Genomic DNA, 16,120 nt, shown 5'->3' with positions numbered 1-16,120 from the left:
GCATCAGGCTCACAATGGCTAATGTGCTTAATTTCCCTGTCCACTTTTAAGACAATAGGCTATTCATTTGAGTAAAATACATTTTGAACATTGATATACATTTTGTTTACCTTGTTAAAAATTCTTTTGTTTTTAGGCTCTTGGATACTAAATTGATGGCCAGCACACAACCTTTTAAGGTATTTGAAAAATGTGAACTGTATTTGAAATTCTCAAAATTGCTACTAAGAGCTTTGGAATTCTGGTCTATTTAAATGTTATTGATAAAATCCATCCCCAAAAAAGAAAAAAGAGAAGAGCGAAAACGAAAAAAAGAATTGGTAAAAGACTAGAAATAAATATATCAAAATGTGAATAGCGGTTGTCTTTGGATGGTGGAATTGTATTTCTCCCCCTTTATTCTTTTTGAATGTAAGTTTTTAACATTAAAATATATAGTGTATTTTTGAATAGGTTACACAGGCACACACTTCTTCCTTTATTTTTCTTATTTTATATATGTGCTAATCAAGAAAATTCAGGTAAAGGTATAATCATTTGCTACTTTGTGAAGTGACTTTATACAGCTGAGTGAAATGAATGTCAGCACAGTATAAGAACAAATATAGCTTTCTGGCCCAAGGTCTGTAAGTATTTAGCACATCTGTTTAAAATCTTTCATATGGCTAAGCCTTCTATATGCTGAAAATTAAACTTGCTGGTTTTCTTTTACATTGAATAAATGATGACTCCACACTTACGTTTCTTTAAAGAACACAAGGGGGCAGTATCTCTTTAATATATATCGCACTGAGATGATGAAGGCTTGTAATTCTCTGCTTACTGGTTTGCAGGATATCATTAATAACACATCCCTTGCAGAATTGGAAAAGCGGTTAAAAGAGACACCTTTCAACCCTCCTAAAGTTGGTAAGAATACAAAATATAAAATGAAAATCCAAACCTTTTTGTGATAATTATGTATTGATTTATATTGTAGAAGAGAGGTGAAACTGCTCTAGAAACTACATTGTACATTTATAGATTTTGGCTAAATTAACTTGCTTATGCCCTGTGTTGAATTCATGCTTTCTCAGTAAAAGTAATCTTCCAATCTTACATCTATTTTATGTGCATGGATTTGGGTAGCCTGTTCTTTGAGAGCTTTAGCAATTAAACCTTCAGGGCTTTTATTTCCTAGTGCTTGGAATTCTCCCAAAACGATGTGTCCTTTCTATGGTGCATTGTTTAAAGCAGAGACAAAGAGTAGGTGATTAATTGTCCGGACTAGAATGAAAATACCCTTTTTGTTTCAGAAAAGCCCAAGGTTTACAGATGAGAAAAGAGAGTCCTTTCCATCCCTTCTGCCTTCAGAGGTAGCTTTGGAGTGGAATAGCAGCACTGAGGGAAACTAGAAGTAGGGAGGAATATTTCTCAGGCCACAGATGTTTTGCCATCCTGGCTATGGCCCCAACCCAGGTATTTGGTGAATCTTCCAGTTGTCACTTCCTGGGTTCCTGTTTGCCTAATTGTGCTGCTGATACTGTAATTAGTCTCCCATTAGCTGTAATCTCTAAATTCTAAATTCTGAAGACATTGATAATAAGACTAAGGGTTCAGAAATTGGCAATGACAAATACTAAAGTAGCCAAAAATACAGTTATTTCCTTTTCTTTCTGGGTAATAGTTCAGAAAAGGAGTTAAGAAAAGCGGTGAGTGGCCCTGGCCTGTGTGGCTCAGTTGGTTGGGCATTGTCCGGTGTACCGAAAGGTTGCTGGTTGGATTCCCAGTCAGGGCACATGCCTGGATTGCAGGCTTGATCCCCAGTAAGGAGGGTGCAGAAGGCAGCCCGTTGATATTTTGCTCTCACATCTATGATTCTCTCTCTTTCTCCCTCTCCCTCCCACCCCCTCTAAAAGTCAATAAAAAAATCTTTAGGAAAAAAAGCAAAGGGGGGTAGGTGGGGGGACGGAAACCTGATGTTTTTCTATAACAATATAATGGAAATGATTTTGGAAATCTGTGTTTCAACTGATGGTAGAATAGAGGCTATTAATTAGTTTGCTATTGTGTTATATAAGATTTTTAAAAAAAAATATTTTTATTGATTTTAGAGAGAGGAAGGAAGAAGGATAGAGAGATAGAAACATTGATGAGAAACATCGGTTGGCTGCCTCCTTTACTCCCCCTGATGGGCATGTGTCCTGACTAGGAATTGAACGGTGACCTCTTGGTTCATGGGTTGAGGCTCAACCATTGAGCCACACCAGCTGGGCTAATATTATTTTTTTAAAACTTAAAGCCTTAATATTTAATACTTACAGAGGCTAAAAAATTTTTTTATACAGAATTGTATTGATGTAAAAATAGTTATAGCCTTTTCATTGATAATTTCCCTTCATGCTTTTGATTTTGTTGTAACCTTTTTGATACTAATTTTCTGAATGGTTCTAGGAAATAATTATGAGTTACAGTTGTATCATATTATTTCCATATAATATTCTGGTGTCTGGTAGAGAATTTACTCTAAAACAGGTAGGTCACTCTTCTCAGACGATATCCTCTCAGCATCTACATATATCCGTGTGACAAAAGAATTACTTTATAAAATGGTCTATACTATGAAGTGGCCCTATGGTTCAAGGGCTGCATTACAGAAAGTTCTGAACCATTTTTTGGAGTTAGTTGTGCTTTCATCTTTAGATCTGTAAGCTTGGCAACATAGTCAAGGACAATATTGAATTGAGCTATCAATATTGATTGGAGTCTTGCTTTTGGGAGGATTATCTGCGGTATTGACAGATAATAATTAGTGAGTGTTTACCTTGTACCAAGCACTATATAAGATCTTTACTTAGTTAGCTCTTTAGATCCTCACCAAAAGAGGGGGATTTTGATTATCATCTTCATTCTACCAAAATGGAGGACCAGAGGCGAAGCCCAAGATCACATAGCAAATAAGTGGTGAGCAGAGTTTCAAACTTAAACACAGTGGGGCTCCAGAGTCCATATTTAATCATTATTCTGAAATTCCTGTTGTGTCCCAATGCTACCATTGTCTCTAAGAGTAGACACTCCTTTTTGTGACCGTAGAGAGAAATTAGAAGAGGAATCATTGTCATAAAGCGAGGCATGATTGTAAATAGCACTGACCGCTGTGCAATGGGGAGGCCTATGACTCTCTTTGATAACATAACTGAGGCACTGCTCTAGTCTAGACAAAAGCCCTCATTTTCAGTGACTCTGTTATCTCATATTGTAAGGGCTTATGTGTAGAGAAATTAAGAAATTGTAGATTCACTGTAATTCCTATCAAAATATCAATGGTGTATTTTACAGAACTAGAACAAATAATCCAAAAGTTTATGTGGAACCACAAAAGACCTTGAGTAGCCACAGCAATCTTGAGAACAAAGTTGGGGGTATCATGCTGCTGGATTTCAAACTATCCAAGGCTGGATATCAAACTGTTACAAGGCTATAGTAATCAAAACAGGATGGTACTGGCATAAAAACAGACATATAGATCAATGGAACAGACTAGAGAGCCCAGAAATAAACCCATGCCTATAAGGTTAATTAATATTTGACAAAGGAGGCAAGAACATACAATGGGGTAAAGACAGTCTATTTAATAACTGGTGTTGGGAAATTTGGACAGGTATATGCAAAAAAATGAAACTAGACCACCTTCTTACACCATATACAAGAATAAACTCAAAATACATTAAAAAATTTGAGTGTAAGACTTGAAACTTAGAACTCCAGGAAGAAAACATAGGCAGTAAAACCTCTGACATTTCTCTTAGCAATACTTTTTTTTGATATGTTTCCTCAGACAAGGGAAACAAAATAAAAGAATAAACAAATAGGACTACATTAGACTAAAAAGTGTTTGCACAGCAAAATAAACCATCAATAAAACAAAAAGAGAACCCATGGAATGGGAGAACATATTCACCAATGATACATCTGATATCTAACGTTTATAAAGAATTCATACAACTCAACACCAAAAAATAAACAATCTCATTAAAAAAATAGACAAATGGCCCTGGCTGGTTTGGCTCAGTGGATGGAACGTCAGCCTGCGGACTCAAGGGTCCCAGGTTCGATTCCAGTCAAAGGGCATGTACCTTGGCTGCAGGCACATCCCCAGTAGGTAGTGTGCAAGAGGCAGCTGATGGATGTTTCTCTCTCATTGATGTTTCTATCTCTCTCTCTCTCCCTTCCTCTCTGTAAAAAATCAATAAAATATATTTAAAAAAAAAATAGACAAATGACCTGAATAGACACTTCTCCAAAGAGGACATACAAGTAGTCAATAGACATATGAAAAGATGCTCAAGGTCTTTAATCGTCAGAGAAATAAAATTAAAACCACAATGAGATATCATTTCACAGTTGTCAGAATGGCTGTCATCAATAAGTCAGCAAACAACCAGTGTTGGCAAGGATGTGGAGAAAAGGAAACCTTCGTGCACTGTTGATAGGAATGCAGATTGGTGCAGTTGCTATGGAAAACAATGTGGAGAGTCCTCAAAAAATTAAAAATGGAACTGTCTTATGACCCAGCAATTCCACTTCTGGGTATATATATTCTGAGAATCCTGAAACACCAACCTCTTGTGTTCATTGCAAGTGTTATTTACAATAACCAAGATATGGAAGCAACCCAAGTACCCGCCAATAGATGAGTGGATAAAAATCTGTGGTACATGTATATAATGGGATATTACTCAGCCATAAAAAAGAATGAAATCTTACCATTTGTGATAGCACGGATGAACCTAGGGAGTATTATGCTGAACGAAAGAAGTCAGAGAAAGACAAATACTATATGATTTCACTTATATGTGGAATCTAAAGAATAAATATAAATGAACAAACAAAACAGAAACAGACTCATCGATACAGAGAACAGACAAGATTTCTGCCAGAAGGCATTGGGGGACTGGGTTAAAAAGGTGAAGGGAGCCGAGACCGGTTTGGCTCAGTGGAAAGAGCGTCGGCCTGTCGACTAAAGGGTCCCAGGTTCGATTCCGGTCAAGGGCCTGTACCTTGGTTGTGGGCACATCCCCAGTGGGGAGTGTGCAGGAGGCGGCTGATCGATGTTTCTCTCTCATCGATGTTTCTAGCTCTCTATCCCTCTCCCTTCCCCTCTGTAAAAAATCAATAAAAATATATTTTAAAAAAAAAGGTGAAGGGATTAAGGAGTACAAGTTGGTAGTTAGAAATCAGTCATAGGAATGTAAAGTATAGCATAGGAAATAGTCAGTAGTATTGTAATAACTATGTATGGTGCCAGGTGGGCACTGAAATATCAGGAGAAATACTTTGTAAAGTATATGGTTGTCTAACCATTGTGTTGTACACCTGACTGATATAAAATAATTTGAATGTAAACTGTAATTGAAAAATAAAGTTAAAAAAAGTTTTTTAAATGCTTATTTAGGATATTTCTATAGCACATTCTGAATACAATTTGGATTTGGTAGGGCAATACACTTACCAGTCTTCATGATTTGTGATGTCCTTGGGAAAACTGTTTTTTCTTTTTTTTTTTCTTTAGAAAGTGCAGAAGGTTTTCCAAGTTATGACACGGCTTCTGAACAGCTCCATGAGGCAGGCTATGATGCTTATATCACAGGACTGTGTTTCATCTCCATGACAAATTACCTAGGTATTCACTGTACATGTTTCTGTCAAACACAGTGGTCTAGAGTGGATCTTACCTATCTACTAGTTCCCTGGGATCCACTCACCCAGTTAGAAATGGGAGGGGACGGAGTCTGAGGAGATTGGGTTGGAGCAGATGGAGAGTACACAAGGAGGAACCATTGACTTGTACCTGTGGAATGGTACTTGGCTCATATGAGTACTTTTTACCCTTGCTGACCCATACTATTGATTTAAATATATTTTTGCCTGAATTTTCAGGCTTTGTCTACTTGACTATATATAATACTCTGCTTCTTTTCTTTATTAGGTTCTTTTCTTAGTCCTCCAAAAAATCATGTGTCTGCCAGATCAAAACTCATTGAACCTTTTATCAACAAGTAAGTAATCAGTGGGTCCCAAGGCCCACATTCTCTCGCTGTAGCCTAGTATCTGGAATGTCAATTAGGGATGATTGGGAGGTGTAGTGCATTTTTATTATTATTATTATTATTATTATTATTATTATTGTTACTAGAGGCCTGATGCATGAAATTTGTGCAAGGGGCTCAGCCCTTGCAGCCATGGCAGCTGCCTTGGCCCTCGCAGCTCTGGCTTTGTCCGGAAGGTTTCCCAGCTGTCTGGTCTAATTAGCATATTATGCTTTTATTATTATAGATTACTAGAGGCCTGGTGCACGAAAATGTGTGCACTGGGAGGGTGGGCAGGGGGGTTCCTCAGCCTGGCCTGCACCGTCTCACAGTCCGGGAGTCCTCAGGGGATGTCCTACTGATGGCCTAAGCCACAGTCTGGCCTCCCTGTGCGGGAGGCGACCTGGCGGGCCAATCAGGATCAGGGGATGGCACCATCCTCATCACCCCCCTGCAGCCTCTGCCCGGCCTTTCTCTGTGGGATCTGCCCGGCGCCACCCCCATCACCCCACTGCAGCTGTGCTGGTGGCCTGCTTCCCCGTTTTCTCCCTCTGCCTGCTGGCAAGCGCCTTGGCTGGCCTGGCGCAGCCTGCTCGTGAGCCCTGCCCCCTGCCGACTGGTTGTTCTGCTGTTTGGTTGATTTGCATATTACACTTTTATTATATAAGCCTCACCTGGGGATATTTTCCCATTGATTTTTAGAAAGAGTGGAAGGGTCGGGGAGAGACACAGAGAGAGAAACATTGATGTAAGAGAGACACATCGATTGGTTGCCCTTTGCATGCCCCCAACCAGAGCCAGGGACTGAGACTGAAACCGAGGTACATGCCTGTGGCTAGAGTTGAACCTGGGACCCTTTAGTCCAGCGGTTGCCAACCTTTCGGACCTCACGGACCACAGTGGTCCGTGGACCACAGGTTGGCAACTGCTGCTTTAGTCTATGGGCCAGTGCTCTATCCACTGAGCCAAACTGGCTAGGGATGTAGTGCATTTTTAGATGAAATGTTTTTCATCTCTAGTGACAGATGTTTTTTGAAAATAGAAATTGATCTTTTGGGAAATTATTTATTTATTTATTTCTTAATAATTTTTTAAAATTGATTTCAGAGAGGGAGAGGGAGAGAGAAACAACAATGATAAAAGAGAATCATTGATCGGCTGTCTCCTGCACGCCCCACACTGGGGAATTGAGCCCCCAACCCTGGGCATATTCCCTCACTGAGAATCAAACCGTGACCTCCTGGTTCATAGGTTGATGTCCAACCACTGAGCGACATGGGCTGGGCTAATTTATTAAACATATTAGCTAAAAAAAAAGAAAGGAAAGGAAAGAAAACATTGCCAATTATAGTGCATCTCTTCTAAGCCAAAAAACTGTTTTGTGTTTAGATTACCTATAAGGGAGGCTCTGTGTGTGTGTGTGTGTGTGTGTGTGTGTGTGTGTGTAGTGAGATCTAACTTACTCCTAACAAACTTTATATGTGAGATTATTATTTACACTTGTATTGTTATCTGATTAAATATTGTTTCTAAGAAGGTGTTGGTTATACAAATGGCTTTTAAAATAATCTATGGAGCTTTGATTGCCATTGCATCCTGAGCCCTCATCTGAATAGATCCAATGAAGTACAGGCTTGCTCATGTACCTTCATTGTTGGGAGAAGTCAGTGTGATTTAGGGAGAAGTCTAAGTTCAGAACATTCTCAAAGAATCTCAAGATTATTACTTCAAAGTGTGGTTTGCGCTTTCTTGGCACAGTTAAGACTAAAGTTATGGATGTACTCCTCCAGCAGGCCACAGTTTGGCTCTGTTCCAAAGCCCTAAACCTTCATCTTTATTCCAGCTTTCTTGGCAGGGTTGGTTCCGGGAGATTCTGGGCGAGCCAGAGAGAACAAGCGATCACCACCATGGGGGAAAATTATTTTGGTGTTGGGTTGGTTACCTCATTTCCTTATATTTTGTGCAACACTTTACAGTTCTGTCAGTGCTTTATTGGGTAAGAATACTGTCTCCTTAGAATGTCTGTATAAATACTAGTATTACTGTGCTTGTATTTAGGTGACATGCTGCAAAGACAGATGTTAATGCCAAACATCTGGACTGCTACAGGTTCAGAATTTTTTTTTAAAAAAAACTATTTTATTGATTTTTTACAGAGAGGAAGGGAGAGGGATAGAGAGTTAGAAACATTGATGAGAGAGAAACATCGACCAGCTGCCTCCTGCACACCCCCCACTGGGGATATGCCCGCAACCAAGGTATATGCCCTTGACCGGAATCGAACCTGGGACCTTTCAGTCCGCAGGCTGACGCTCTATCCACTGAGCCAAACCGGTTTTGGCGAGGTTCAGAATGTTTGTAGTCTCAGGGAATTTTATCATGCTGCGGCTTCTTATTTTTTATAATCTTTGTCCTTTTCTATGGAAGTTCAGAAGTAATTGTGTTTGATTTTCTAGACATCTTTCAAAGTGGACTGGACAACAGTGTAGTGTATATTAGAAATTAAGTTTTCTATAAATAGTTAGAAAATTAATTCTGCTAATAATTGAGTCCTTGCCATCTATCTAGATCTTATGGGTATTACAGGATTTTCTTAGCTCTTAACTCTTATTTCGGGGCAGTGCTTAGCTTTTTAAATCTTTGAAAGGACAGCTTATGTCATAGGCTATGAAACCTATAGGTGACACTAAATATTGTTTGAATCATGGTTATTCCTTACATTTTTATGTGCGTGATGTTAAGTTCATAGTTCAACAATATTTTTCAAAAATTTCAACTGGGAGATATTTACTTATTTCCATGAAATCAACTTCTTATAAAACCAGATGATAGATACAAACTGGGTTAGATACAGGAAGCACCTACTTTATCAGTGATCTCTGTGACCAACATGCACTCAAAGTAAGCTTTGATTAAAAAGCTTAAATAAGAGTTTATGCATTTCTAGATCAGTTTAATATCTTATATAATAAAACCCTAAGATGCAAATCGAGCAAATGGTGGAATGACTGGCAGAACGACCGGTCACTATGACGTGCTCTGACCACCAGGGGGCAGACGCTCAACGCAGGAGCTGCCCCTGGAGGTCAGTGCGCTCCCACAGGGGGAGTGCTGCTCAGCCAGAAGCCGGGTTCACAGCTGGCGAGCACAGTGGCAATGGTGGGCGCCTCTCTCCTGCCTCCGCGGCAGCGCTAAGGAGCAGTGAGCCTGGCTTCTGGCTGAGCAGCGTTCCCACAGGTGGGCAGTAAGGAGCGAGGGGTCTGGGACTGCTAGAGGAATGTCTGACTGCCGGCTTAGGCCCAATCCCTCCGGCAGGTGTACATCCCCTGAGGGGTCCCGGACTCCAAGAGGGCACAGGCCGGGCTGAGGGACCCCCACCCCCCTCAGTGCACAAATTTCGTGCACTGGGCCTCTAGTTGCTAATAAGCTGCAAGACCATTGCTCAAAAGAACTGGATGGTAAACACATAGCTTCACTTTAAATTAGGACATGTTTCCATTCAGATTTTTTTCCTAAAACCTAGATACAAAGTATCTGAAAATTCTTGCCTAATTTGAATTTTTTGCTTTATTTCCCCCATCAATAAAGGAAGAATACTGTCTTCATCTTTGAAGGAAAATAAAATTCCAGAGGTTTTTGAAATGAAAAATAAGAACTTTTTTAAAAAAAATATTTTTATTGTTATCACAGAGGAAGGGAGAAGGAGAGAGAGAGAGATAGAAACATCAATGATGAGAGAGTATCAATGATGAAAAGTAGTTGCTTCTTTTGACATCATTCTGTGTTAATATTGACCTCATTATTACTTACATGCAGGTTTGATTTATGACATTTTTTCGAGATTGCCCTTAAAGAAAAATACCCAACAATTGTCATAAACATTATATTAAGTGGTTGATTTTATAAAAATTAGTTACTTTTCTGAGGGTTTATATATTTTGGCACCAGGCTTTTCTCCGTGTACCTCATCCAAATATGCATAGTCCTAACATAAATTTGGAAGGACGTTAAACTGTTCCTGTATGCAAATAATTTGTTCCTCTGTTACCAGATTTACATTTAAAAAGTAAACCCAAAGGGGAAGTAACTCTACCTATTTCCACATTATCCTAAATTGGCATTTGACTGCATTACTCATCTCTTTGGGAGCTTCATTGAGTCAACTCTTGAGAAGATCCCAAGATACCTGGTGGTTGAGCAGTATGCAGACACTGAATATAATATATGTTCTGTGCCATATTTGTCTACAGAATGTTCCATGAGAGTGTTGTATGGTACCATTTTGTCTCTTTCATGGTCTGGGTACCTCCCATATTTCTGCTTAGTTTGTTGGACTCAGAATGAAAGTCAAGAGAGCTGAGCGATGGAAATCATGATCAGACCACTGCTAATGACAGGTTGTGTGGAATGTGCTCTTCCTTTAAGTTGTAGGCTCTCTGGTCAGGAAATGATTTTCGTTCTTTTATAATTTTGGTCAGTTTTAATCAATGAATGAAAAACCAGACTTAGAGAAGATCCTTTGGTTAAATCCTTTTAAGCTTGGAAGAGCTAAAAATACTCTTTGCTTTTACTTTTATTGCACCACAGAAAGCACAAAATCAGACTTCTACCTTACGTTTTTTTAACAGTCATCTGTGTCTGTAAGACCCCTTGAACTCTCTTATGGATAACCTTTTCAAAGGTTTTTTGGGAAGGTTATTTTCCATATACCTCAGTTCTTAGAAAGAGAAGGAAAATGACTAAGTTTCTAATTTTGGCTATTCTCTATAAGCAATTGAATTAAAAAGAAAGAATTATATGCAATTTACTGTACATATAGGATGGCCACCTTGTTCCTGACACCAGTGTTCTGAATCTGAATAGGATGCCTCTAGCAACCAAGGTCTTTCTGGGATGACCCTACCATATGTTCTTTCTAAGCTGCAAATGAGGAGAGAAACCGTTAGAAAGGATGCTGTGCTCTTGGACAAATTGTTTCCTCCTTTGTAAAATGGGGATAACACTGTTCACCTCCCACAGAGATTATAAAGATTGGATGAGATGCAAAAGAACTTTGATAGTTCTTACTGTTTTCCTATCTATTGTTTTCCTTTCTTGACATAAGAGAATTTAACATACTAGGAAATTAAAAAAAGTAGGTGTAGAAGTGGGATGTGTTTTGTTTTTTTGTTCAGTGATACAGAAGAAAATATGTTACCACGTGGATATAAAATGGGAATACAGTGGCAGCAGATGTGGTGTTCACTTTTGCTTGTACCTACCTTTGAGTGTTTGCTTATGAAAAAAATCATATGATGAAGTGAGTCAGATAAGTATATAGTGAAAGCAAGGTTGCTTTGATTTGAAGCATTTCAAAGTTTTGCTATTAAAATGAATGCAACAATTTATCGAGGGTAGTATAGGTATAAATAACTGCTATAAGTATATAGAAAGGAGGAACCATTATGGTGCCTAAGATAAAGCACACCAATGTTTCTCCCTGTTTTCTCCATGGAAAGCAATCATGTTGGCAGTAAGTTGTTTTTGACATATGCATGTGCTTCATATTTAACATCAGAGAGATTTTAAACTGAAGGATTATAGGAAAATAAAAAACTGAAGATCAGGGCTGTATAGTCATTCCTCAATATCTGAAGGGGATTGGTTCTAGGACCCCCTGCAGTTATCAAAATCCACAAATGCTCAAGTCTCCTATATAAAAACTAGAGGCCTCGTGCATGAAAATTAGTACACTCTGGGAGTCCTTCAGCCCAGCCTGCGCCCTCTTGCAGTCTGGGACCCCTCAGGGGATGTCCAACTGATGGCTTAAGCTGGCAGTAAGACATCCCTCTGGCAGCCCGGGAGTCCTCAGGGGATGTTTGACTAATGGCTTAGTGCTACCATGGTGCACGTCATAGCGACTGGTCATTCCACCGTTAGGGTCAATTTGCATATTACCCTTTTATTACATAGGATGGTGTAGTATTTACGTATAATCTATGCATAGTCTCCCATATACTTTGTCATCTCTAGATTACTTACGATATCTAATACAATGTAAATGCTATTTAAATAGTTGTTATATTGTTTAGGGAATAATGACAAGAAAAAAATATCTGTACAGTAGGCCTGACCACATAGTACATGTCAGCAACAACATAATGTTAAGAAAATTTTTTTTCTATTCATGATTGGTTGAGTCTGCAGAGGGCCAACTGCACCTCCTTTCTTCCCAGCCCTTTGACTGATAGTGGACTGAACAACTCTTACTTGCCTCATTTACTAGCAACTTGCCATTCATGCTTCACTGCATGGTATGCCAGGTCACATGCCAGTCGGTAGCAGGCTGTCAGTAGGCCACGTGTCTAGAAGAGCAGATTGCTTGTTTCTCAGGAGGGTGGTGCTTGCAAGGTGGCTCTCACTGAATCTTCTCTTGTCCTGCCTGCCCCTCCTCAGTGGAACAAGAGGACAAGGCTACAGTAAACTGTTCTGATTCCCAGTGTTTCTGTTGTTTTTTAGCATCCTGGGTGATGGACTGAATGTGTCTTTACTGATATACTATTCCGGTCAGGTATCTGAACAATTAGGTCCATAGTTTTAAGTGTTAAAATAACCCTCCCCCCATGCCCAGCACACACATGGGACTTCCAACTCCAAATGTAAGCAAGAGTTATAGCACAGTTTGCACATTTTCTTAAGAGATACTAGTAATGCTGGAATCTTTGAAAGATTTCTTCTTCTCTCAGCCTGAGCAGTAATTATAATAGACTAGAGGCCCGGTGCCTGAAAATTTATGCACTGGAGGGGGCGTCCCTCAGCCCAGCCTGCCCCCTCTGACAGTCTGGGAGCCCTCAGGGGCAGGAGGCGATCTGGGGAAGGCGACGCCCCCATCACACCTCTGCTGCTGCCACTGCCAGCAGCGCAAGCTTTGGCTGGCCCTGGTTACCTGAGTCTGGGTTGGCCCTGGGCGGCTGGGTAGCCACTATCCAAGGCTTGCCTGCGCCTCGGGCCAGCCCTAGGGGACTGGGGGGCTCAGGGGACTGGGCGCCGCCATCTTTGAGGGCGTGGCAGTCAGTTAGCGTATTCCCTCCTTATTGGCTGTGGGTGCCACCAGCTTTGTGAGGGCGTGACAGTCAATTAGCATATTCCCTCTTTATGTGGGAAAGGTACCCCACTCACATTTGGCTTTTAACCTGATAGGATGTGACTTTGACTACTAGATTGTGTTGGGCTGATTTCCTCTGACATTTTATAATCTTGTTTTGAGGTCCTGAAGAAGTTACCTCTGTATAACACTTAATTTAACATTTTTATTTGATGTAATTTGATATGGTTCATTTGATGGAGACTGTTCAAATCAGCTGCTGGTTTTCTCTTTTGTTTCCCCTTTCTTCCCCCTCCCCCTTGTTTCTGGTGGTCTATCTCTGTTTAGAAAGGACAAGAGTTGGCTTCAGGACAAATGTCGGGTAACACTCTATTTGTCAAAACATCAAGTTGACTGGATTGAAAATTGTATGCTCCCCCCCTGAGTGAATTTAAAATAACTGATGGCACAGTAACTCCCTGCTAGCCAGTGGTTGCCCTTTGATTTTACATAAGAGCTTTAGTAAGCAAAATAAATGAGCTTATTTTGTGAGAGATGTCTGAATGCTTCTACCCTAGATGATGAAATTAGTTTTTTATAGCACATAAATATGTATAATGATGAACCCTTGCATACAAGGTTCTTATGAAGTGCTTTTACTGCTGTGCCCTGAAGGAAATACCAAGATCATTTGCAAGTACAGTAGAGCTGACAGTCATTAAAGGTTTCAATTTTCTTTTGGAAGGCTTTAGACTTAGGGTGAACTACAAATTAATTCACTGCTTCAATTGTGTTGAGATTAGATTTTATACAACATTTCTGTATCCCAGTTTAGTGTTATGAGAGGAGTGCAGTTTTCCCTGGAAATCTTTTTTTTTTTTTTTTTTTTTTTTTAGGTAAAAGCTTTTTAGTAAGAAAAGTATAGTCTTGAAGAAAGCAGATGAACAAATGCAAATTGTTACTCATTGAATAAAATACTGAGTTTTTAGGAGGAAAAAGGAAGAGTTTAGAGGCTTTCGGTTTCTCCTTTTTTGCTAAGGAAAGAGACCAGAATAAACAGTTTTTCTTAATTATGACATGTTGTAACAGAAGTCCTTCTAGATCATCCAGGCCTGTGTGTATGTGTACAAATCTGACATTACATAAAATAAGTCCCTATATTCAGATACCTCAATGTCGCTCAACCCTGAGGCAAACCTATTTGCTAGTTTTCCTGATGGTGATCATGGTGTGTGTGGGCACATGTGACTGGAAAGCCTGATACCCACGTAGCCCAGATAGCAGCTCTTCCTATGCTACAAATATGGGAAGTTTGTCCTTTTGATCTGTGGCAACACAGCTCTCTTCAGTGCCTGTTCCCATTGCCTTGAAAAGTCAGTCTACCTAAAGCTCCTTCTGTTGTATCTAGGCTCTGCTCATCACATGAAGCCATAATTTAATTAGCCCCAAAGCATTAAAAAAAAATGTTTATGAGATCTTTACTTATATCTCGAGCTCATGCTTCACTTTTATACACTAGGGGATTGGGTTTGGGTAGTAATTCAGGACTAAAACCTGACTTGTCCCTAGATGCTCCTGCACATGGAGGCTTTAGACATTGTTCAGGTTAAAAGCCGAATGTGAGTGGGGTACCTTTCACACATAGCATTGGAAAGCATGCTGCTGCAGGAGCAAAATTAAATATTTTCTTTTATTTCTGAATAGAATCATTGATTTTTTCCATAGATTTGGTAATGTAGAATTTTAAAGAACTTTAATGATCTTTTCAGTTCCCTGAGATCTGAGCCTCTTGGATTTAGTATTCCTAAATCACCATCAGAAATTTTGCATGCATTTTTGAATATCACTTTTGTCGTTTTTGTTTTCTAGAAATCAGCTGAATAAAATGGGTTAATACTGGCATTGTTTTGCAATCTGATTTTATTCATGGACATCCAGGGAGTGGTTCAGATAAGCTGGTGTCATCAAAGGATAACCTTTGATCTTGTGTACTTCTTAAAGCAGCCTAATGTGTTTTGTGGTTGCCAGAATCTGTGTCTGAAACTTGTTGGTAAGGTTGGAGAATTTTGATAAATTTCAGAGGTGTCTGATTCTTTGTCTGTCAGTCTTCAGTGCTGCATTATTGGCTCAAGTTTGATTTGTGATGCTGGAGGTTTTCATTTGTGGCCAATTTACAGAAACAGGTTGGACTTTTGCCAGTGAGTTGCCAAGAGAGTAGTATAAGTAGTCTTTTATTCTTTCTTCTTAAAAATGAGAAAAATAGCCAAAACCGGTTTGGCTCAGTGGATAGAGCGTCGGCCTTCGGACTCAAGGGTCCCAGGTTCGATTCTGGTCAAGGGCACGTACCTTGGTTGCGGGCACATCCCCAGTAGGGGGCGTGCAAGAGGCAGCTGATCGATGTTTCTAACTCTCTATCCCTCTCTCTTCCTCTCTCTAAAAAATCAATAAAATATATATTAAAAAAAATGAGAAAAATAGCTGCCAGAACGGTAACTTCCCCCAATTTACTTCTTGCATAGAACCTAGTTTCTTGCTATAGTTGACCTGGTTTCAGGAAGTAGTAGAAGCGTTATATTATTGCTTCCTGGACTTTGAGGTAGTCCTTGGTATATATATGTTTTAATAGTTTTGTGTTTTCCTAAGCCAAAAACATTTAATATAAAAAAATCATTAACACTAATACTTTTTTTGGAGAAGTTGGCTCAAATCATTATTATTCAGCAGATTAATCATCATTAATGGCAATTAACCACACAACCTTAAACATACTCTTTTCTTATTAACTAGTGATTCTCAATCCTCAGAGTTTCTGAGGCAATAGGATTAGGTGTGGCCCAGGAATTTGCATTTCTATCAAGTTCCCAGGTGATGTTGCTGTTGCTTTTCTGGGGAACCACATTTGGATAAGGGCTCAAGGTTCTAAGGGCTCAAGGCCCCTAAGAAGTTTTATATCTGAAATGAAAATCTTTTGTGAGTAGTGAGCTCTTTT

The 16,120-nt window shown here is 39.5% G+C and overlaps 1 protein-coding gene across 2 annotated transcripts in view; it reads left to right on the top strand.

The window, feature by feature from the left end:
• PARN (poly(A)-specific ribonuclease) overlaps window positions 1-16,120 on the top strand; it is a 162,825-nt gene that overhangs the window by 34,822 nt on the left and 111,883 nt on the right. For both annotated transcript variants that reach the window (XM_079794305.1, XM_079794306.1), the window contains exons 15-18: window positions 137-179; window positions 834-909; window positions 5,552-5,662; window positions 5,969-6,038. In XM_079794305.1, the coding sequence (XP_079650431.1) occupies window positions 137-179; window positions 834-909; window positions 5,552-5,662; window positions 5,969-6,038 (300 nt within the window). The remainder of the gene's footprint in view (window positions 1-136; window positions 180-833; window positions 910-5,551; window positions 5,663-5,968; window positions 6,039-16,120) is intronic.

The sequence above is a fragment of the Cnephaeus nilssonii genome (genome assembly GCF_951640355.1).
Source record: "Cnephaeus nilssonii genome assembly, chromosome: 2".
NCBI lineage: Eukaryota > Metazoa > Chordata > Mammalia > Chiroptera > Vespertilionidae > Cnephaeus > Cnephaeus nilssonii.
This window is presented reverse-complemented; position numbering and strand designations above follow the sequence as displayed.